The sequence below is a fragment of the Podarcis bocagei genome (assembly GCF_964188305.1).
Source record: "Podarcis bocagei genome assembly, chromosome: 5".
Classification (NCBI taxonomy): Eukaryota; Metazoa; Chordata; class Lepidosauria; order Squamata; family Lacertidae; genus Podarcis; species Podarcis bocagei.
Genome location: NC_138129.1, coordinates 29,995,294 through 30,019,675, shown reverse-complemented (window position 1 = coordinate 30,019,675; position 24,382 = coordinate 29,995,294). Strand labels below are relative to the sequence as shown.

The following is a 24,382-nucleotide window of genomic DNA, read 5'->3' as shown; positions in this document are numbered from 1 at the left end:
GAAGTCACCGCTGCTTTGCCAGCTCCGGGAAGCGCCGAGGATCGCCCAGCCGGCGGCAGCGACGACGAAACAGCAGCAGCAGCAGCAGCAGCAGCAGCAGCGACAGTCGGCTGGCTCTTGCCGCCCGCGAGGCACCTGCTGCCCTTCGAGGACTTAAATAGGCGGCGTCCTCCGGCAGCCAGAGGCGGCTGTGGGGAGCTCGGCCGCGTCCCTCTCCAGCCGCGGGGTCTTTGGAGCCCGGGCAAGATCCCGCTGTCCCTGCTGAGTCGCGGCGCTCTTGGCTCACACCCCTTCCATCCCCCGCCGAGATGCCTTCGGACCGGCCTTTCAAGCAGCGGCGGAGCTTCTGTAAGTTCCTACGTCGGTAAAACGCTCGGCTCCCGGGCCCAGCAGGTTGGGACAACGGGGGGGGGGGGTTGGGGGGGAGAGAGGGAGCTTATCGACGCCGTCCCTCCTACCCTGACGTTTTGGGGAGCAAGCGAGGGGGGCGCGGAGGTTTGGAGGGCGCAAATGTTGGGGGGCCTCAGGCCGCCAAAGGAGCCCTTTTTGCTGCTCTGCATTAACGCTGCCGCGGAATTAAGCGGAGGAGCTTAATGTCCTTTTCTTCGCTCTTGTTTTTTCCACCCAGGGTGCTTCCCTTTTCTCCGCCTCCAGGGTTCCTTATGCTGTTGGAGAGGGCGCAATGGGCTAAGAGCTGGAGGGAGCCGGGCTCACACCCCCTTGGGGTGCCTCCTCCCCAAGATTATTTAGATTTCGGCTCCCTCCAGCTCACCTGCGTCTCTCAATCTAGGGCAAGACTTTTAACTCGTACCTGTTTGGGGGTGTGCGAATGAGAAGTGCCTAAAAACCCAAGGGCAGGTGATCACCTCCTCTCCAAAATGTGCCCTTCGGTCATCCAAACCCGAGGCATTTTCATAAAGATTCCGCCTCTCCCCCATTAAGGAAACTTCGGTGGGGTGTGCTGGGTGACTCAACACCCTTTACTGGGACAGACTGCTTTGGTTCTGGCATCTTTCCACTTTCCCCACCCGTTCTGTGGGGCTCTTTTTCATGGTTTGGGGTGGGTGAGTGAGTGAAAGAACTGAGCAGTTCGCCTAATGGCAGGGGCAGCTCCTCTTGCCCCCTCTAAAACCTGCCTTGCCCCCCCCCACTTCTAAAAGCAACTTGAAACTCGGTGCCCAAATTGCTGCAGGTTCCGCCCCTTGGGGAAAAAAATCCCTCCTTGTCTTGGTGTATGTTCAACCCAGACCTGGAGATAAATGCGCTTTGGGCGACTCTGGGAGCTGTAGGCAGCCAGGTGACTCTCTTTGTTTTGCTTGATCGTTCAAGTTTCCTGCTGCTGAGCCAGGCAGGGCAAGGAGGCAGGAAGGAAGCCCGAGGTAATTAGCAGCTGCAGCAGCCCAGCCGAACCCTAGCGGTGATGTAATGCCTACAAATAAGAAAGGGGGGGGGCGTTGATGTGGTCCAGCCTCTGCAATGATGGGGGCTTGGAACGCGGAGCTGGAAAGCCACGTCCCTGTGCCAGAGAAACCCCCAGCCCTCTAAAGAGCCAAATGTGCGGTTGAAAGAGGAGCTCCGCTGGAAGAGAGCCATTTCACTCCCACTCGGGTGGAAATATTTGCTGCCTCCAATGGGATCCAAGGCATTCAGCGGGGTCCCGCCCCCGAGATTCGAAGCGCTTGTTATGCCCACAGTATATTCCCACTTGTCATTCTTCTGTTTTGATTAATGGAGCAGAGAGTGTGGCTTTGGGTAATCTGCTGTGTCTGTAGATTTCTAGGGTCTCCAGATTATTTCCCCCTTTTGCTGAAAATATCTAAGAATACACACACAAACATAAAAAACCTACTGTAGAAGCTGAAAGGAGGGACAAAAGTCTATGACTTCCCCCCTATGGTTAGAACTGGGCATCTGCCTTTGGTGAGCGATCGTTTGGAATAGGCGCAATGTATATTTCGTTGGTCTTCCATGTGAAACCAGCATCCTGTTCTGATCAAAGGCAGCTAAAGGGCTCCTGAGAAATATTAAGCTCTCCTGTTTTTCACATGGCCGCTGCCCTAAAAGTACTTTCAGAAAATGTAAAATACATTCCAGAATCTGTGTTCAAATAACTACCTTCTCACTTGTTACATTGTCTTCAGACTGAGAGTCATTAATCCTTAATTAAGGATTAGATTTAGATCTGTATGTTGTTGATGCTTATACTTCTCCAACAGTTGGACTTTGTTGTTAGTTGTTGTATTCTGCCACTGTCTTTCAGAGAGGATAAATAAGTACAGCGCTGGACACTTATTCCTCTCTTGGAATAAAATGAGGAAAGTTTCTAGTCCTTATCAGTTGTGTAAGATAAAGCAATTCAGAAGCCTGGGAGGATGAGCAGGATCTGTAGTCATTGGGGATGAGTGTGATGTACAGATCTCATTTCTCTCCAAAATTCCCATCCCTAATCTCTGTGATTCATCTATTTTCATTCTGTTTCTCTGCCTCTTCCAATACATTCCAATTTGGCCACTGGGTGGTAGGAAAACAAAATATTTTATGTAAAACAAGGACACATGCATAAATTACAAAACTAGTTCAGAGCACTGAAGTGAGTCCACAGGGAAGTTCTCCAGCACATCCCTATTGTGATGAATTGCAGTTTTGCAAGAGCACTGCTCTTCATCTATGGCAGCCTGGGCATTAAAATGACAGCTTGCTGAGTGAAGATCAGTTGAATGCTTTTGGAGTTTTTCACCATAAGCAGGTCCTGCTGCTTCAGAATGATCCTCTTTAAGAATGTTTACCAGACAGGTTTGTGTTTCCTCCAAGAAAATGCCAGTGACTCATCAATAGTTTTCTCCTATCATAAATATTGTCCCTGTTCATTTTCCATTATTCATTTTTGACTCAAAGCAGCTGTCAAGGCCCTTGTGTCCCCTTAATGGCTATGTCTGCAAGTGAATAGATGCTTATCAGATTATCAAGTATTTTCTAGTCATCCACCCCCTCCCTATTTTGGCATTCAGTTAGGCTTATATGTATCTAGGATTGCTGTTAAGTTTGCTGAAATACTATTGCATTATTTTCTTTTATTTTAAAGGATTACACCTTAGTTAAAAGCACTTTTGTCATATAAACAAGATATCTTATTTCAGATGCCAGCTTGGAGAGTGTTGTTAGCTAGAAAGAATGACTGTTTTCAAATGTAGATTTATTCTTTTTAGAAGAAGCATTGTTATATTGTTATGTATCTATTCAACTCCTAAAATAGTGCGTTCCCTTAAACTGTTTTGTAAAATATAGAGAGAGAGAGAGAGAGAGAGAGAGAGAGAGAGCGCGCGCTGGGAAAGACTATTGATGGCAACAGTGGTTAATCATTATTCTCTTGGTGATCCAGAATGCCTTTTTAGTGCACACCCACAAAATAACATGGGAAGAGTCCAGCTGGATCAGAGCAAAGTTATATCTAGTCCAGAATCTTATTTTCTGCAGTGGCTAGCTTGAAGAAAACAGTCTTCCCCTTTGTCTCAAGCATCCAGAGAGATACAACCTTTTTTGTACATGGAGGTTTCAATTAGCTGTCATAATTAGCCACTGAGGATACTCCATGAATTTACTGTATCTAATCCTTAAAAGACATTCAAAACGGCAGGGAATTCCGTAAGTTAAATTTGCATTGTGTGAAGAAGTACTCCCTTTTATCTGTCCTGAATCTCTACCACTTTTCAGTGTTGTTGGGTGAATTCTAATGACGTTAAGGGGGATATCTGTAATAACAATAACAATAATTGTACAACACCCAATGGACTAGGTTGTCCTGGCCACTCTGGGCAGCTATCTATTTGTTTCACATTGTGCACAATCTTATAAACTACTGCTCTGACCTTTGGTGCATCTCTGGATCCAGCATGGAGTGCTGGTTTTATATTTCAAGCCCGTTAATGGCTTGCAACCAGGATATCTGAAATATCACATGCATATATACCTGAACTTTGATCCTATTTGTAAGCCCTGCCCTGAGGCCCTGTGCCCAGTGCAGTGAGGAAAGTGACTACAAGCAAGATGGCCTGCTCATTGGTGGCACCCCAGTGCCCTTCTCAGAGAGACTCGCCTGGTGCCTTCTTTAAGGTTGTGCAGGCACTAGGTGAAGACCTCTTATTTTCAGAAGAACATAAAAAGAACCCGCTGGATCAGGCCAATAGTCCATCTAGTCCAGTGTCCTCTTCTCACAGTGGCCAACCAGAGGAAAGTGGGTAGCCCAAACATAGAACCCAGGGTGCAACATCTCTCTACCCACTTGTGATTCCCCAAAACTAGACCATGTTTCCCAGACTTTTCAGGGGATGGGTGGTGTCCTCTGGTTTTATTCCTATCTGTGCTGGTAATGTTTAGACTGTGTGTTTAATGACCCTTGTATCATACTTGTCTTTAACTTTCATTCATGTTTGAGCCACCCAGAGAACAATATTATTGGAGAATCCTATTTAAAAACAGTTGATGACAATGATGATGATCAATAATAAAGCTCTATTGTGCACCTCATTTTTTATTTTTCCCACCTCAGCACTTCGCTATGTTAACCGTTTCCATAAATTCAGAAAAACTTCCCTGTCTGATTCCCTTGGGGCTAGTTCTTATCAGAAAGAGCCAGGCAATTGACCTTGTACAAGCCTACTTTACCATTTTTTTCAGCTCCACATCCATTATGTGTGTGAGTTCTCTGTCACCCCTATTTTATTGGTGGAGAATTTGAGGGTGAGAGGAATGACCTGACTAAGGGCGTCCAGGGAGCTGATGACTGGGGTTGGATAGGTTTCCTAATCACCTCATGCAATGTAACCAGAAACTGAGTAAAGAAAAAGCACCCAGGAATGCAAGTACCTTAGTATTCTGTTATCTGAGTACTATTTATCCAAAGACTGAAACAGATGTGATATTGCAGATCTGTGATCAGATTCCCTGAATATTTTGTTTTGGGTTTTTGTTTTTTGTTTAAAACAGCTGGGGTGGTGTTTCAGTTTTGTGGAGAGCAGCAACTCTGGTGGAGGCTGTAGAAATAACAAACCTGTCCTTGGCCATACTGTCCCTCCCCAAAGCTGCTATTTAACTTTGGGCTTTTTTGGAAGGTGGGGGGGAAGCCACAGCATGGGTATCTGTAGTTTTCCCTAGTGAGGCAAACAGGAATTTTGTATAGCTAAAGGCAAGCCCACAGACGAAATATTTGCAGTGGAGAATGAGGTGCTGGAATGAATATTACATTGGGCATGTCATTGTAAAGATGTGGCTTCTTCTACTATTTCTTTTTAAATTAATTGGGAAATCTGATCACAGATTCTTCTACATGGCACTCTGCATTGCAGATCCTGTCCTGAGCAAGGGGTTGGACTGGATGCCCTCTAGAGGTACCTTCTAACTCTTATGGTTATGTGATCTTCTGTGCCGCATCTGTTTTGGTCCGATAGATTTGTCTTGTGTAGGCTCCCATCTTCTGTCATTGAAGCCTTGCTGAACTGTCATTCCTGAAGGTTTCGTATGCCCTTCTGGAAGCAAATGTTTTCTCCAAAATGTTCTCTTTTGTTGTGTGTGTATTATTTTGCACCCAATTCAGATTCCACCCAACAGTCCGCACCACAGATTAGCCTTTGATATCCTGTTTATCTCCAGATGTATTGGAGTGCAACTCCCATCTGCCCTAGCCATTACACGTTTGTTGGACTGATGGGAGTTGTAGTCTGAAACATTTGGAAGGCGAAACAGGTTAGCAAAGGAAGCCATAGAGAATGTCTCTTGTTTGATGCTTGAAATCTACCGCATTCTGGGGTTATTATGTGGTATGTTGGTGAGAGCTGTGGAAAGTTTGAATTATTCTTGGAACCCTTGTCCAGTAATTTCTAAGAAAGCTCACGGAATGGTTTTCAAGTGTTGTCATGCTGTGACAACGCTGCCTTGTCAGTGAGCAGCTCTTAAGTGTTGTGCAAGCACATTTGAGGTCACACTCCTGCTTTGAACCTGTACAGCAGCTTGGCCTGGGCTAAAATATTAACTTAGCAACAAATTGAAGAGCCCTTAAGCAAGTAGGGACTGTGGGGACACTACTTTTCCTGGGATGCAACCTTTTCCCCCTGAACAAGTTCTTGTGTTTTTAACAGATTATAATAGGCAGGCACCACACTGTTCCTGTTGAATTTCTGTTTGCTGCAGCTCTTAAAGGTACAGGAGCCCTGTCAGGAAAAGGTGGAGGGTTTAACCCTGGACCAAAGTTGCAAAGGCACATAATTATAATGAAGAGAAATGAGAGAAATTACATAGAGTGCGTGATGCCTTAAAAGCCACTGTGGAAACGACACCATCACATGTTGCACTGCTGTGTTTTTCATAACACTGTAGCTGACTCTCCCACATGCTGGAGACTTGAATACCTCTTGAGCTGCTTGTTGTCCTCACAAACCGCTTACTCACCCGCCCTTTGCCCAACCGCCCGCCCCAGTCGAGAAGGGTGTAACAAAAACAAAAATATCACGAGGCTTTTCTGACTACCAGGTATTTGACTGCTGCAATGTATATGCCATCACCTATCTAGAGCTCCTGACGTCCTGGCTGGCGAAGGGCAATGGATGAAGTTTGCTTTCTACCTCCCAACCGCCTGCTGTAAGCTTTGGGGGGGGGGGGGACAGCTGCTTTAGATGCCAAGGGGTGGGCCAAGTAGGAGGAAAGCAGAGAGCTTGGCTTTTTTCCAGATGCCCTCTTCTCTCCTTCCTTCCCACCCCCCTCTCCCAATCCCAGCCATCCCATTTGAAAGCAAACAGGATTAAAATAGCCTAGGAGGCACAGGGGGCTGGAATGGCGAGGTCAGGCGAGGCAGCTGTGACTGACTGTTACGTGTTCCTTTCAGCTTATTTTCCACATGCCCTTTTGGCTCTCTCAGCTGACTGGTTTGCTAAATACTTTCTGGGAAGAAAGGGTAGAGGGGGGATGTTGTCAGCCAGCCAGCCATCTGCATTGAGCCAAAGAAGTTGTTGCTTCTATGGAGAAAGTAAAAAAAAAAAAGTGGTCCTGTTTTCCTTCTCTACCTCCTCCAGGATGGGATTAAGCAGCACAGCAGAGAGTGTGTTAAGGAAAATGCCTCAGGGTCAAGTGCTCTTCTGGCTTCTCTGCCCTTTCAGGCCTTGCAAAGTTTACAGTCGTGGGCTGGGCCTGCAAGGCAAACAGTCGTCACAAGAACATCTGTTTACAAAGTGTTTGAAGCTGCTGCCCTTTTCGGAGGAGTTCCTAGGGAGAATCTCCTGAAATTTTACAAGACCTCCTTGTATCCTGTATACTGTTTTCATAGGCCCCACCTGTACTATTTAAAGCAGCCATGGCTTCCCTCTAAGAATCCTGGGAAATGTAGTTTAAGGGTGCTGAGAGTTGTTAGGGGACACCCAGTCCCCTCACGGAGCTAAAACTTCCAGAGTAGTTTAACAATGACTCTTCTTTTCCCTGGGAATTATGGAAGTTGTAGCTCTGTGAGGGGCCAGAGTCTTTCCCTTTTGAAAAACTTCAGGTGCTTCTGTTTAGATGTATTTTTCCACTTTCTTTTCTTTTCTTTTATGGCTGATTTTTGGATGTAGTTCTAGGTTTTCTTTGTTTTCATGCTTTGAAAAGCCTTGATCGTGTTTATTTGTCTTTGCCTTCTGGGATAAGAGTCTCCAAGGTTGTTGACCGAGTTGTTCCCTTGTAGTGACAACCTGATGGGGGAAAGCTGAACCAAACTTGATGGAAACTTAAAAGGATGAGTAGTTACATGTAGATGAGGCAGAAGCAAGCAGTAAAACGTCGTCGTCATCAGTTAATTTATTCATCTCCTTGTAAAATACTGTCTCAAGGCAAAAGTTAATTTAAAACAGTTAAAAATGCAAAGCAATACTAAAACTCTGGGTGCATCATGTCCAAAATGAAAACAAATTGCTGTGTTCGCCCTACAACTATTTTAAGAAAGGCATCTGTTTTCAGTTCAAACACTTTTGTAGCTGGAAGTAGGAAGCCATTGCTTAGCCCCCCTCCCCCAATTAAAATATCCATCTCTCATTGCACTATAATGAAAGACTGCAAACCTGTATACACCGTGTCATTGAATTTGATGGCGACTTACCGGTACTTATGAGTAGACATATACAAGATTGTTCTGTAAGTATGTATAAATGGGTTTACTCACATTCAGGCCATGCTACTCTTTTCAACTGTCCCCTGTTTGCTCACTGCAAACCTGTTCTTTGATCCCAGGAGCATTCCTGCAGATTTTAGTTCAGCCGTTTTTTAAGAGGCCCAAATGCATAGTGGACAAACAAAGAACTTTCCCAAATATATAGTAGAAGCATGTTGTCATATAATGTATAAATAACAATTCTAGTTCAAGGCATGAGCCAACTCTTAAAATACAACCCACATGTTGCAAGTTGAAATTGGTCTATTGTTACAGGAATATGAGGCCTGAGTTGGAATGTTGATCATGCCAGTCCTAGCCTTGCCTCTTTTAATTGTCCACTCCTGCCTTGCTGCATTCTAACTTTATTGCTTAGATGTGGCCATGGCACGACGCCTTTCATATACGGTATATTTCTGACAACAATTCCTCCCCAGGATACACAATTCCATGATGCTGTATGTGCAGAACTTATCAAAGTAATACTAAACAAGGTTTATTATTTATGTAGTGCATTTCCCAAACAAAATACTTTATTTTATACATTGTAAGCTACCTTTTTATATTTTAAGAAAGGGCAAATTATAAATTTGCAGATAAATAAATGGGACACTGGGCAGTGCAGTCTTACACGTTTCTCCTCATAATTAAGTTCCATTGAGTCAAATGGGGCTTGCTCCCTGATAAATGGGTATAGAATTACAAGCCGAGGTGGCTACATCATGACTTGCTTAAGACCATCCAGTGAATTCATAGCTAGGTTAAAGTTCTGAATTGGGACCTCTAAATAGTAATGTTTGTAGCCAGTTGTTGAATAAGAGTTTCAGTAGGTTTAACGATAATTTTTAACGGCCAAAATAAATTATCCTCATAATCCTTGTAGAAGCTTGACTGTATATATTTCTTTCTCTTGAGTTCCTTTCTTCCAGTATAAGATTGTGATCTGGCACATAACCACTGGCATGCAATCTGGTTGCAATAGGACTTCTGCACACACAGCTGTGCCGAGCATTGTAGGTTAAGTAAATATTTTTCTAAAAGAAAACATTCAGTGAAATCTGTGGCGCTCTGAAACACTTTCAAAACTTAAGTTCTAGCAGAGTTGCTGGATAATGGAGGGCAGTTGTTGCTTTATATCAAAGTGGCACTCGTCTACAAAATATTTGGCCAGAAATCTAGGTCTCTCTGTCTCTCTCTCTTCTTAACAACAATTTCTTCTTCAACTCATTTGATCCTAATATACAGTAAAAGTTCTTGGCCAGGGTGGACAACCTTTTTTTCTGTCTGGGTCTGCATTTCCTTAGAGGTGATTGATCTATCAGGAATTGCAGATCTACAGTGGTAGCTGTGAAACCAAAGGTGCATGGGATCTCATTCCTGTTCCATTACTTTCTTCTCCCTCACTCTTCCACCCCATTTTCTCAATTTCACCTTCCTTGCTATCCACTTGATATTAGCTTTAAGGGCCACCTGAAAGGGGTCTGAAGGCCACTGTTAGCTCACCTGTCTTACCTGAAGAGGAGCTTGACTGGATCAGACCCAGGGTCCATCTAGTCCAGCACCTTATTTCACACAATGGCCAACCAGATGACTTTGGGGAAAACAAAAGCAGGGTGTGGCAGCAATATCCCTTCTGAGTTGTTTATCTTCTACTCTTTGCTATTCAGAGTTATAGCTATTCTAAATGTATTTAGTGTGCTTTGTTAATACTGTGAGATGCTTTGAGTTGAAAATAGGGATGAGATTCCAATAATTAAGTCCAAGTATTATATAATACACCAGAACACTCTTTTTGTCCAACCTGCCTGGGCCCATACTTTACCAGCTATCCCTAAGATTCCAAAGAAGCAAGTATGAACAGGGCTTTCTGCTTCCTGAGCCTTAGGCTGCCAACTTACACAGTATGTTGTTTTAAACTGTTTTTAACATTGAGCTTTAATGTGACTGTCCCTGGAACCTAAAGGTGAAGGACTGGTTAAAATGATGATAAAAGCAAGTAAACAAGAAGTTAGGAACTGGATTCAGTTCCCCAGAGAGACAGAATGCCAGATTTAAATGATGCAGATTTCGTTTTAAAAACTAAAAGAAAAGAGAGCAGCATTAACGAGCAGCATTTGAGATAATCAAAAGGCCCATAAAAGTTATAGTTCCAGAATCTGATTGGAAAAAGTGGTTGGGAATTACGAACCAGAATATAATGACAAAAGTTAACTGATCCTAACTCTTTCCATCCCATTGAGTATTGATCTTAAAGGCTGTAACAGGTGACAGAAAACAGGAGCCAGAGGAAAATGCAAATGTATAAAAACTCAGGGGAACCCCGAGAGCCAACCAGAAGTCTTAAAAGCTAGAATCTTCTAGCACTTTGGTGTATGTGTTTTCTCATAGCTGAAACTAGTTCCCAGATAGCATGCCCTCTGGCCTTAAAGCATAATATGTCCAGATAACACAGGTGTCTCAACTTGCTGAGATCATTCCAATGGTTAGGAAGTAGCGTCTCTTCCAGAGACCAGTTTTTACCCCAAGGCGCAAGTGATGGCACCATTTTCTTGACAGGGTTCAACAGCCCAGTGCATGGAATTAACCTAACAAAGCATTCCTGGCTGCCCCCCCCCCACTGTGAGGACCCTTCATCCTGCCCCTTCCTTTGCTGAAATTAGGGTTGAAAAAAGCCATCTGTTGTAGCCAATAGAAGGCTAGTTGCTGTGTGTTGGAAATTTTGGAGTCACCACTGGGGAAGGGTTAATTCTTTCTTTCTAGCAGCAATCCCACCCATCCCACAAAAAAGAGCCGCACCCCCCCCCCCCCGGGCAATTGCAGTTAGGCTGAAAAGAAGTCTTTTGGCTCCAAGAGAAGGCTTTTTTTTCTAAACCTATTGCTCTTTTGGAGACTTCAGTAAGCAAGGGTGGGTTCCCTGTAGGCTGTGCTGTCCAGGAATATCGCTCCCTCCCCTCTTTAGGTTTGGGGAAAGCTAAAACACTTCCTTGCATTGAGGGGTGCGTGCGGTGGGTGAGGGCCCACAATTGTTTCTTGGGTTTCTGAATGTGCCCATGGGCTCTGTTCCAACTCCATACTTAATAATGCTTCGAATAACTCTAATAGGGTGAGTCATGCCAAGCTTCCCTTTGCAAAAGCCAAGCTTATTCTTCCTTTGCAGGACCTATTCTTCCATACATTTAAGAGCTTTAACAATGCTACGGCCCCGATCAGAAGGTCCTCATTCAACAAAACAGATTGCATGCATGTATGAAAGCGGATCGAGACACCTCCTCCCTCTTAATGCCGCGTTCAAAAGTGTGTGTTAAACCTTACGACTGGGGCAAGAGAGGTTAATTTTGAAAAATGACAACCTAAAGGCTCTGATCAGGCATAAGTATCCTCTTCATTCTTCTCTAACATTGGGACACTTGATCTTCAAGAAGAGAACTTTTGAAAAACAGCAGTAACAACTGATAATAATTTTATGTTTTGTTTGAAGACTTTGGGAGTGGGCAGGTAATACACCCTCTTAAACTATCTACCTGTAATATTTCCACTCTGAAAAGAAGGAGGGAAATAAACATGTAGTGGTAAGAGAGGATTCAGCTGGTTACTGGATAGTTTTAGAGTTACGGTCATTCAGTGGTGTCACTGGAACATTGCTTGCTTATTCTCTCGCCAAGCTTCATATTGCCATGGCTATAAGCTGTTGATACCCCTCTCTCCATTTCTTGAGTTGCATCCATGCCATATATTTAAAGCACATAGCTTCTTCCAAAGAATCCTGGGAAACGTAGTATGTTAAGAATGCTGGGAATTGTAGTTCTGCAAGGGGTAAATTATTGTTCCTATTATTATTTGGGGGAGGTCATATGCTCTAAACATGGTGTGGAAGTGACCCCAAGTCACAAGTTGCAAGAGAAGTATAGTGGTACCTTGGGTTACAAACAAATTGGGTTACAAACACTTCAGGTTACAGACTCCGCTAACCCGGAAGTAGTACCTCAGGTTAAGAACTTTGCCTCAGGATGAGACAGAAATCGTGCGGCGGGGCAGCAGGAGGCCCCATTAGCTAAAGTGTTACCTCAGGTTAAGAAAGGTTTCAGGTTAAGAATGGACCTCTGGAACGAATTAAGTCTGTAACCAGAGGTACCACTGTATGTCATTGGTGGCTTTTCCAGAATTACTTGGTCTTCTCTTTCCTATAGCAGTAAGGAACTCAAAGCGCAAGTGCCTTTCATTAACATCCAAGAAAACGGCTACTTTATTTGTTTCTTGGCAAAAAAATTATACCCTACTTATTGTTCTCAAAATGTGTTAACAAGCAAAGAAGAATATAGTTGTGTGCTTAGCCCAGTCCTCCAAGCTATGAGGTTTCAGGGGTACAGCACTAGGAATGAGGTCTTAGGTGTTTTGTAATATTTGTGTTTATTTAACAAGCTGAGTACAGGTGGATCACAGCTTAGCACTCCCCACAGATCCCCTCCCCCCCAAAAAATCTCAGACCTCTGGTTTTGCTTTCTGATTCTCTGTTCCAAAGTACAAGCCGTGTGCCTTGTCCTTTCCATTTGCAGAGAACTGCATGAACACATTCCATAGTTTTGAGGAGGGAAGGGGAATCCCGATGTGTCATCTTTCCAGATCCCTCCAGACCAATAATAGTTTTGTTAAACTTGCATCATGACCAGGCAAAGGCCCAAACATGGCCCAACTGGTTTCCTATATACTCTCTGCACCTTTTAATCCTGAATCTTTTCCAAAATCTTCTCACTGGGACCCCTGAGATGTCATTTAGCCCCAAACCCCATCCCATTTGGTAACTGGTTCTAGCCAGCCACCCCTGAAAGAACATTATGGAGTGGCCACCAGCCTGTTGGAAGGTGGGAAAGCCAAGAGGTTTCTCCCCACCAGATGTCACAGAGTGTGAGGAAAATACTCATTACAATCATCCTTCCTCAAAATCAACCCCCACTCCCCCAGTTTTGTTTATCATTTTCCCAGGATGATGAGGAACCGTTAATGAGCAGGTGTCTCCCAAGGCACTCTTCACAAGTTCAGTTGTTTACACTATCGAATATCTACACAGGACTCCTTGTGGATTTTGTTTTCTTGTACATTGCCACTCTCTCTCTCTCCCCTTCATCTTTTGGCTTTAGGACTTAAGCAATCAGGTTTCGGAGATTATCGATGGGAACTTGTGCTTCTAAGATGTCCTAGACGCACCCCCTTATTATCTTGGGTTTATTCAGAGGTCACTGTGTTCTCACTGGAACTGTTAACATCAGATATAAACAGCCTCCTGCTATTTCCATTATTATTTATCTTGGAAAGAAAGAGAGACTCTGAGTTTGACTGTGCTGTTGACACTCCAGCTTCTCTTCTCCCCTGAACATGTGACCAGGGGTTGGTTGTCCCTCCATCAGTGACCATGAAATCAAGGTCTTTAAACTGTCCTTGATCAGGGCTCCTTCCCAGAAAGCGCATAGGACAGAACTGCAAGTACTTAATCAGCTAGGCCTGATTGGCTTTTGTTTGTGCTTCTGGTACAATTATAATACAGTACACGACTCTCCAGGATTGTGACATAAATCTCTTTGTAGCGTGTGTAATTAACAGCCTCTGTGCAAAAATATCCATCTGTCAGGCTTGTGTTTTAATATTTATCCGTTTCCCCTTATTGGGACCAAACCTCTCTCTACCATTACTGGGGCTACAATGAAGCTGAAGCTGCCTAACTTATGGCTGACCTGTTTTGAGAAAACGCCAGCCACTTATGAAATGTCCTGACTTGCTTGATTGCAATGTGACGTGTAATGTATTAACAGAAGTGGGGAGGTTCTGGCTGGTGATGGAACTGGCAGGTTTGGTGTACTCGAACTCAGAGGTAATTTGGCTTGGTGCATTGGCACCCATTTAAAAGATTAACATGCAGTGGGTGTAACTATCCAACAATAACAACTCAGACTTGCGGCACCTCTATCAAGACTAACAAATTTATTATGGCATAAGCTTTCATGGGCTAAGCCCTGTCTACTTAATCAGGTGTGTATGCCATCTGCTACCACAATAAACGTGTTAACCCTGACTGTGCCACAAGAGTCATCTTTGTCTTTTGTTGCAGCAGACTTACATGGATACCCCTCTGGAAATTATCCAATGATAAAGCACAGGGCAAATGAAATGATAGCCCCAAGGAGCAGATTTCTTGCCAGTGTTTGCAGTCAATGATTCGCAAATCCCTTTCCGAGCTCTACAAACTTAGCAAGTTGCAATAATGAATTTATGTGGACCAACTTACAGTTGAAAGTTTGGGCGACAGTTTTCAAGCCACAAAAGACTTTTAGATTGGGTGCTGGCGGGTGGGAGGGTGGATAGATGTTGCTGGGCCTGGTGTTTTCCATTTGTGTTATGTCTCCAAATATTTTGTCCCAGTTCTGCTTCTTGGGCCGACAAGATGCTTCAGTTTAGAAGTACTTTTCTGTCCCCCTTTTTTGTGCATATGTGCCTGCATATGAAAACCAAAACTGGATGCACAGGGACAAATTCTGATGGTTAGCCAAGCAGTGCTTGGTGCTTTTGTCTGTAGCAAAGCAGTGCTCCTTGGGTTTCACTTAGTGGAAGTGTCTGTTTTGCTTCACACTCAAAGTCTTGCTTACCATTTTCTTTTGGTGTTCAGATAGCATTTTTCCTCCAGGATGCATCAACCACTCCAGGAGGGTGTTTTGATCTTGTGTGACTTGGTTTTCTTGTAGCTCTCTAGGTTCATCATTGCTCTCTGATTGCGGCATGCTGGACCTCTATTCATTCACATAAGGAGATTGGGATGTAGAATTTTACTCTGTAGCAGCAGCAGCAGCATAGAACTAATGACCCTATGCAGCTTACCAACCCTCTCATTTCTGTGACACTGCCTTGCTGTGATAATTTAGCAGTGAGCCATTGCTAAAAGTGAGAGTTGGGTGGGGAAAGACCAGCAGCTGCTCCCTGCTTCCCTGCTATCCAAAATGGGGTTGGGAAGGAAGAGGCTCAGGCATACCACTGGATTGCACTGACAAGAATACAGCAAGGGACACCAACAAAGAATACTTCCTGTTTCTGGTATGTTGTGGAAGGGAGCCAAGTGGGAAAGGAAAAATTGTTTGTGATAGTTAGGGGAGAATCCTCCTTATATAGGTTTCTGGGAGGTTGGTGGCTAGAGAGTAATCCTTACAGTAACCTTGCAAACAAGTGTTTGTGGCCCTCCATATGTTGCTGGATTATATAACCATTGGTTACCGTATTTTTCGCACCATAGGATGCACCGGACAATAGGACGCACTTTGTTTTAGAGGGGGGAGAACAAGAAAAAAAAAATCTCCCCCTCTCTGCCCAGCGCCCCTTCAGTGAAGCGGCAGGAGGCGCTGCACAGAGAGGGGAGAACTTTCCCCCTCTTGTTTTCCCGCTCTAAAACAAGGTGCCGCTCTAAAACAGGCTACCTCGGAAGCCTGGAGAGCGAGAGGGGTCGGTGTGCACTGACCCCTCTCGCTCTCCAGGCTTCAGGTTCCTTTCGACCTGCGCTTTGGGGCTGGCGGGGGGAAGCCCACCACCAGCCCCAAAGAGCAGGTCAGGGAGCAGCGGAAAGGCGCAGCGGAGAGGCTCCTGCCATAGCCGCGCGTCACCTCTCCAGCCGGGAGAGGGTCGCGGGGGGCTGCTTTAGCCCCACGTGCGCTCTCCCAGCTGGAGAGGTGACACGGGGCTGTAGAGGTTCCTGCCATAGCCGTGCGTCACCTCTCCAGCCGGGAGAGGGTCACGGGGGGCTGCTTTAGCCCCCCGCGCGCGCTCTCCCAGCTGGAGAGGTGACACGGGGCTGTAGAGGTTCCTGCCATAGCCGTGCGTCACCTCTCCAGCCGGGAGAGGGTCGCGGGGCTATGGCGTCTTCGCTCCATAGGATGCACACACATTTCCCCATTAATTTTTGAAGGGGGAAAAGTGCGTCCTATAGAGCGAAAAATACGGTATATAGGAAATTGAAGTTCCACAATATCTGGATGGTCCTACTCTTGTAAACCCACAGAAGTGACGAGCCTGCAGAAACATAAATAAACCTAGCCAACTAAAAGGCTAGGATCTGCTTTGTGTGCCCCCTTATTAAGGTTACCCATTTGAGGACATGGTTGATTAATTAGATTCTTTGCGAGTTTAGAAAACACTTGCAAGACCCCCTCAATAACATTGCCTTGGTTTGTTGATTGCAGTGAGGCAACCTTGTGCCCTGTTTCCCCAAGAACTTGCTGTTCCTGCTTGACAGCAAGTGGAATGATAACAGATATTGCACAGAGTTAGTGTTCTTATCTACCTTGCTGCTAATAATGAAATCCCCTTGCAAACAAAGCTCCGACCTCTCTGCTTACTGTCAGCTTTGCTGGGGCTGGAGGTTACCTGAGATAGTTTGCATGTGATAATTTGATTTTAGTCTTGTTCTTTCTTTTGGATTTATCTTTGTGCAACCATCAAGTCCAGCATCCCATTTTCAACAGTGACTGATGGGATATTATACTAGTGGCAGGCTTCGTTTACTCCTGGCGGATTCCTGTTTACCAATACAAAATCACCTCCAGCTACTTTTGTAACTAAGTGGAAGAATTTTAATTTTATTTTTACTGTTTTGTTTTGTCATGTGTAACATCCCTCACTTCCCAGTTGAGGCAGAAGTTACTGTAAGGCAGTGCAGCTTATAAACATAATGTTGCTGGTGTAGCATTTTTCATTCTGGGGAGGTCCCCTTCTTCCACCAAGTGCACAGCTTCTGTAGGGATGTGCATGGAGCAAAGAGGGAGGAGGAGACCCTGCTTATCCAGCCATATCAGCGCTGCTGATCATGCACTGGAGCCAGGATTGCCACCCACATTCACTTGATTGTTCTTTCCACTGAAATTAATTGCAAGCATTCAACATAACTGAAACTAGGACCATACATGCCTCACACGCATCTTCTATTTGACCTAAACTTCCTTCTGCTGCTACCAATAAATAGAGTATGTTTGCTCTGGATGTTTGAAGACTATGGCTTCTAACACTTTGGTAAAGAGGGAGTATCCATATTGCTGTGCAAGCATGAATACTTGCACTGATGGGATGCTTACTTAGTGCTCCATTGGATACAAGCCATACTCAACTTCCCATAGTGCCCTTGATGGCGCCAGGGGATTGTGGGAAACATAGATGGCCACCTGCAGCTCCCACAGCCAGGAAAACCCACCAATATAGGAAATGGATCAATCTACCAAGGATCCCCTCAAATCTGGAGCCAGCCCTGGATGCAGCTCCCTTGGGTGGCTAAACTTCATGTATTGTGCTTTCTCTTAGTGGTATAGTGGTTAAGAGCGGTAGTCTCGTAATCTGGAGAACCGGGTTCATGTTTCCGCTCCTCCACATGCAGCTGCTGGGTGACCTTGGGCTAGTCACACTTCTTTGAAGTCTCTCAGCCCCACTCACCTCACAGAGTGTTTGTTGTGGGGGAGGAAGGGAAAGGAGAATGTTAGCCGCTTTGAGACTCCTTCGGGTAGTGATAAAGCGGGATATCAAATCCAAACTCCTCTTCTTATCAGTTTTTCATAGTCCTTTGCCTTTCAGTTTCTTCCTACATAAAAAATATGTGTTCTGAAGATGGCAATAGATTTAATGCCTCTCTGTACTAAATTCCTCCCTTTTATTCCTCATTCCAGTTTAAACTTGCTTGATTTGTAGGATAATGGCTTGCAGATTGCTTCCCTCCCCCCTCTTCCCAGTGATCTGGGTGCTTGTTGGCAATTTTAGCTTGGCTGACTTTTCCACAGTGGATCTGACACAGAACAGTCAACTCTCATTTTCACTTGTATCAGATGCTGGGTAGCCATTAGCTGTGATGGAACCATGAGGGTGAATGCAGAGAAATGGTCTGCTTATTGGGGGGGGGGGGTCTGGTATATTGAAACTAGAAATATTTGCACGTTTCTTCAATCCCCGTAATCTCAGTGGATTCAAAAGTGCTTTTGGGCTTTACTGGCTCTATTATTTCTATCCTCACTTCAATGCTTTTATATGAAAAATATTCATGCATAAAAATTACTGGTGTGTGTGCCTGTGTCTGGTTCACCCGTGACATACTGTGAGCAGCTGACAGCATATGCATTTGTAGTGCACAAATGGGTGACATATAGATTATACTAAATTTGAATGATCTTTGATGGTGCAGTAGTGCTGAGCTGTACACTTGGGCTGGCTCATTTCTCACAGATACATTGGACGGACCCTTCCAGTTCTATCTCATTTAAATTCTTGTGTCACCACAGAATAACATGTCAGGCTCATCTCAGCTATCTGCCAATCTCCCATTCCCACCACCCTTCTGAGTAATACCCCTCCCCACCTTCTCACTATATAGAAGGATCTGGCAACTTCTGTTTCAGTGTATCTGAAGAAGTGTGAATGCACACGAAAGCTCATACCAAGAACTAACTTAGTTGGTCTTTAAGGTGCTACTGGAAGGAATTTTTTTATTATGTCATGCTGAGTTTGCATGAAAAAGGCTGGCTTAACTATATTCTAAGTCCCAAGCCTGAAGGAGACAACTTCTTCTAGATATTGGAAATGCACCATGAGCAAGAGGGTTGCAGCTAATGCGCAGAACTATAGGTGTATGTGAGCTACTGTGGTAGTTAAGGGTACCAGTTGGGTGCTGGAACTCCCTAGTTTGGGTTATTTTGGGTCATCATAAAATCACCTGATGGTCTTGGACTTGTCTCTGTTCTCAGCCTCCCATCTGTTATACAGGGATGATCATGATGATAATAATAATAATAATAATACTGGCCTTAATTTTATATACTTGTTTTATGGACCATTGGAAGCACTTCAAACACTTGTTAAAATAATAATTATTTCCTTTTTTAAATATATATTTTATTGAATCTTCTGATACCTTACATCCTTAAGGTATCAGCGACTTCCCTTCTTTTTCCATGGTTCATTTTACATATCATAAATCTCTGCATATTTTACAAAAACTATACCAATCAGTATTTCATTATTGCATCCATCAAAACTTATTTACACTGTTGAATTTATCTTAATGTTGTCAGCGTTTTCAGCTGTACACAATTAACTTCAATCTTCTTTAAACATTCATTCTTCTTGTTCTCTTATTCTATATGTTAAGTTTGCAAGTTGTGCATATTCTATCTACTTAAGTCGCCATTCTTCTTTGGTTGGGACCTCACTCATTTTCCATTTGGGGGCTAACAAAACATGGGCCGCAGTAGTAGCATACATAAATAACCTTTTTTGACACCTGGGAATTTCAGTCTGAATTATCCCCAGCAGAAAGGACTCTGGGTTTTTTGGGAAAGTACTTTTAAACATTTCCCCCCAATTCATTATGGATCATTTCCCAATACTCTTTTACCCTTTTACAAGTCCACCACATATGAAAGAACATTTTCACCACCTCTTTGCATCTCCAGCACTTATATGATTCAGTCTTATACATCTTAGCAAGCCAACTTGGAGTTAAATACCATTTGGGAACCATTTTCAAGTAGTTCTTCATAGAATAACATGTTGTAAACTTCAAGTCACTTTTTCCAGAGTTTTCCCCAGAGGTTAAAATTTATATTGTGTCCTATATCTATTGCTCATTGTGAAAAATAATATTTTTTTCAACCCTCTGAAATACACATTTCATGTGTACCCTTTCAGGCTAGTGTACTCCTTTCTTTTTTTTTGTACTCAAACTTTCCACCCTTTCTCTAATCTGCAGTCCACTGAGATTCTGTGGCAAGGATGGGGAACCTGTGGTCCCCCCAAAAGTTATGCTGGACTACACCTCCCATCATCTCTTGGACATTATGACTGTGACTGATGGTCATTGTCACCCAACAGCAACTGTAGGGCCACAGGTTTTCCACCCCTCTTCTATTGGGATGAAGCAGCAGTTGGGCTTGAGGCAGGGTGGGAGTGGAATTTATTTCCTCTTGTGTCTCCCCCTCTGTCTCCAATCACTACCACTTCAGTTTACAGTGGTACCTCGGGTTAACTACTTAATTCGTTCTGGAGGTCCGTTCTTAACCTGAAACTGTTCTTAACCTGAAGCACCACTTTAGCTTATGAGGCCTCCTGCTGTCGCCGGAGCACGATTTCTGTTCTTATCCTGAAGCAAAGTTCTTAACTCGAGGTAATATTTCTGGGTTAGCGGAGACTGTAACCTGAAGCGTATGTAACCAGAGGTACCACTGTATCGGAAATATATCTGGCATCAGGAGACATGAGCAGTGGAATCTCTGTAACAATGTGGAAACCATGCCTGAACGGAACTAAGAAGACTTTTCTTTCCCTCCTAATGAATGTGCATAGAGCAAGCATCCCAAAACTCGGCCCTCCAGCTGTTTTGGGACTACAACTCCCATCATCCCTAGCTAACAGGACCAGTGGCCAGGGATGATGGGAATTGTAGTCCCAAAACAGCTGGAGGGCCGAGTTTGGGGGTGCCTGACATAGAGTGTTTCATTCTGCATTTTTTGTGTCTACTAATTTCTGTGGGCTGTTTCACGTGTTCTATAGGGACAAACCTGGATTTGCCGCAGTGTGTACTCAGCAGAGAGCTACAGCTATTCGTGATGAGGGCAGGTGTATGATCTGCTTGTTTTCAAATGCATGTCCCATCCACATGTTTGTAGATGTATTACTGAGACTTCATGGATATGCCTTAAAAAGCAAATGTATAAAGTAGTCTTCCTGATTGTCCTAGTTATAAGGAGATGGAGTGTGTGTTTTGTAAGCTGCTTTGAGGGTGCTGAGTGACAGAGAAGTGGCATAGACATCCTGTAAATAATACAGTGGTACCTCAGGTTACAGACGCTTCAGGTTACAGACTCCGCTAACCCAGAAATAGTACCTCGGGTTAAGAACTTTGCTTCAGGATGAGAACAGAAATTGGGCGGCGGTGGCAGCAGCAGGAGGCCCCATTAGCTAAAGTGGTACCTCAGGTTAAGAACAGTTTCAGGTTAAGAACAGACCTCCAGAACGAATTAAGTTCTTAACCCGAGGTACCACTGTAATCTGCGTAGGCTAAGGCATCCTTTTACATCAGAAGTTTGGCTTCCTTCCTGAATGCTTTCCTGATGAGCTGGCATAAGCCTTTCACAATGTGGATAATGTCCAGCTTAGTTACATGTAGGTCAATGTAAATTACCATCTCATTGCTGTAGCAGCTCTGTACTTTGGTGTTTCCAGACAAGGACTTAATGTTGCAAGCCAGTCATTGGCAGCAGGTTTTCTGATTTTCCATGGAAAGGGGGAAATTGGGATTAAATGGGGCAGGGATGGAAGATTCAGGGTGGCATTTTGATGCCAATGGCCTCATGTGGATGTGGCAAATAAACAACAACGTGTGCATGAGCAGCACCAATTCCATAATAAGTACTTGTCTGGAAGCATCCTTTGTGTTATCTAGCTAGCTAATCTGCATGGTACCCGACTTTGGGTGTGGGTGGATGTCAGGTGATATACAAGACTTCCCATAGATGGGGGGATTGCTATATTAATAGCAAATATTCTTATTTATTGCTGTAACTGCTACATTCTGACCACTGTCCCAGTTTGGTATGAATTGTATAATCCTACTTGCAAACATTTGCAAGGTTTCTCCCCCTCCCCAATTTTTTATTGAAAAAAATAGCCAGGAAAAGTCTTCCAAATTCCTAAATCTGCTATTTTTCCCCTTTTACAGCGGATCGTTGTAAAGAAGTACAGCAGATCCGAGAACAGCATCCAAACAAAATTCCAGTGAGTATAGAACGGATGGTTGTGTTGTGTGTGTACTTTTGTTTGAACTTCTGTGTTCCTGTGTTCCATGCTTCGGTTTTGGCTCTCAGTGGCAGCCTGCTAAAGTTGCTCATTTTCCTCTTACATGGGCCGAGACGGAATCGCTGTATTGTTAAGACTCAACATCTTGAAAGCAGAAAATAATAAAATGGGGCTGTCCCCTTATAAAAATTATAGCCAGTATTTGAGGGCAAGGATATGCACTCTGCAGGTTGAAGGTGGAGATGGAGGTTGAGGGAGAAAGCCATTTACAAGGCATGCCAGTAAGTTCAAAGAAGACAAAAACCAACAATTTAGCAAACATGCAATAAATTCAGTGTTGCAAAAGAAGCAATCTTAACTGAAATACGTAAGTGCAAAGCAAAAAGAAATTTGACAATAAACTTGAAACTGCTGGTACAGGACTTATTTACTCCAGGGAGCCTCAGCTGCCTGGTTTAGGCCTTATCTGCACTATACATTTAAAGCAGTATTATACCACATCAATCTGTCATTGCTTTCCTCCAAAGAATCATGCAAACTGCAGTTTAAGGGTGCTGAGAGTTCTTAGAAAACTCTTCTTCCCCTCACAGAGCTACAATTGCCAGAGTGGTTTAATAGTCAGTCCCTCTTCCCAGGGATCTCTGGGAAATATAACTAGGCCCTTGTAAGTGACCAGCTCTGCCAGCTGCTGGCAACATTTATTATTTCCTAACCAAAGGGAGCAGCAAAAAGAAACAGCAGTCCTTTTAATTACAAGGGCCGAGCATGCTCCGTTTCCTTCCTACATGGTTTGTGGCTCTCTTTTGCTCACCAACCCATCCTATTTCGAACTTTCCTTCCCAAACACTTCTTTGGGCTCGGGATTCTAATTACAACATTATCAAACATTTATCTCCTCGCTTGATTCTATCCATGATTCTATCCTCCTGGCATTAACCTTGAAATAATCCAGTGAATGCCAAAGAGAAATTCAAGTTTCTCTGGGGAGGTAGTTGCCTCAAGGCACAAACATTACTGCAATCTCTTTCACTTGTGCCAAAGCAAAAGCGTACCTGGTACTCCAGCCTTATCAAAGGACGAATTGGAGAGTCTAAACTAGAAAGCAGTAATTTTTGCATGGGAGAGACTTTCCAGGAAATTAGCCTCTGAACTGTTTTTTGGTTGTGATCATATACTTATTCCTCCTCCTCTTTTTTTGCCCCCAACTGAAAGAATAATGTAAATTAAATAATATTAATAATTTATTATTTATACGCCACCCATCTGGCTGGGTTTCCCCAACCACTCTGGGCGGCTTCCAACAAAATCTTTAAAATACAATAAAACAACAGACATTTAAAACTTCCCTAAACAGGGCTGCCTTCAGATGTCTTCTAAAAGTCAGATAATTGTTTATTTCCTTGATATCTGATGGGAGGGCGTTCCACAGGGCAGGCGCCACTACTGAGAAGGCCCTCTGCCTGGTTCCCTATAACCTCACTTCTTGCAGTGAGGAACCTCCAGAAGGCCCTTAGCACTGGACTTCAGTGTCCGGGCTAAACTGTCATCTGGATATCTATGAGTGCTTCTGGATGGGCGCGCAAGCTTCCTTTTCTTTTTTTGCATCTGCACAAAGATATTGCTATCAAGATGTTAGCCTATGTTTCCTCTACCTCCCCACCCCACATTTACTCCCCACCCCACATTAATCTGAAGTTAATCTTTTAATCTGAGAAATCAAAGAAACCTGTTGCAATTAACTCATTTGCAGTGTTGGCCCGTGGAATAGCAGGGTCTCTGGGAAGGGGTATTTGACCTCCTTAGAAGCTCCCTATTCTCTGGATTGCAGCCCTTTCTTCCTTGTTCCATTCACTTGCATGGAGCAGAGGAAGAGGAGGGGGCTGCAGCTGAGCACCCCCTTGAAGGTTGAATGCAGCAGTTCTCTTGCTCTTGGATGAACATGAGGAGAGTGGGAGAGTGCCCAAATCGTATTTTTTGCCTGAAGTGGCAGAATAATTTAACACAGAAGAATCTTGCCGTGTGGAGCTATTCTCATTGTTAAATCAGATTTCTGTGCATGCTTTTAATAATTGTGGGCCACTAACGTCCTCTGCCACTACTTATAGATTTCCATCATGTTTGTTTGAGGCAACAACTTGAGGAAAAATGTGTCAAGAGCAACGGAATAAATTCTGATAGAAGATCTAAAATTTAGTCCACAGGGATACCCAAATTGTCTACTGAAACTTGCCAAACCTTAGGTTGGAACAGGGCAACAGTTCAGATGGGCATGGCTAGCAGGTAGGGAAAGAACAGAGAGAGTCTGCCAGAATGGCTGGTTGGTGAATTACTAGATTGTGAGTTACGGTATATATTGGCATGAGAGTCACTGCTCTCAAAAGAACTATATTTCCTTTTTATGAGCATTCAGGGCCTCCG

At 44.0% G+C, this 24,382-nt stretch overlaps 1 protein-coding gene across 1 annotated transcript in view; it reads left to right on the top strand.

Moving 5' to 3' along the window:
* The window catches only part of MAP1LC3A (microtubule associated protein 1 light chain 3 alpha), a 37,835-nt gene continuing 13,453 nt past the window's right edge, over positions 1-24,382 (top strand). The window contains exons 1-2 of the mRNA XM_081196810.1: positions 1-348; positions 21,888-21,943. Coding sequence (XP_081052936.1) covers positions 309-348; positions 21,888-21,943 — 96 coding nt within the window. The 5' untranslated portion in view covers positions 1-308. The remainder of the gene's footprint in view (positions 349-21,887; positions 21,944-24,382) is intronic.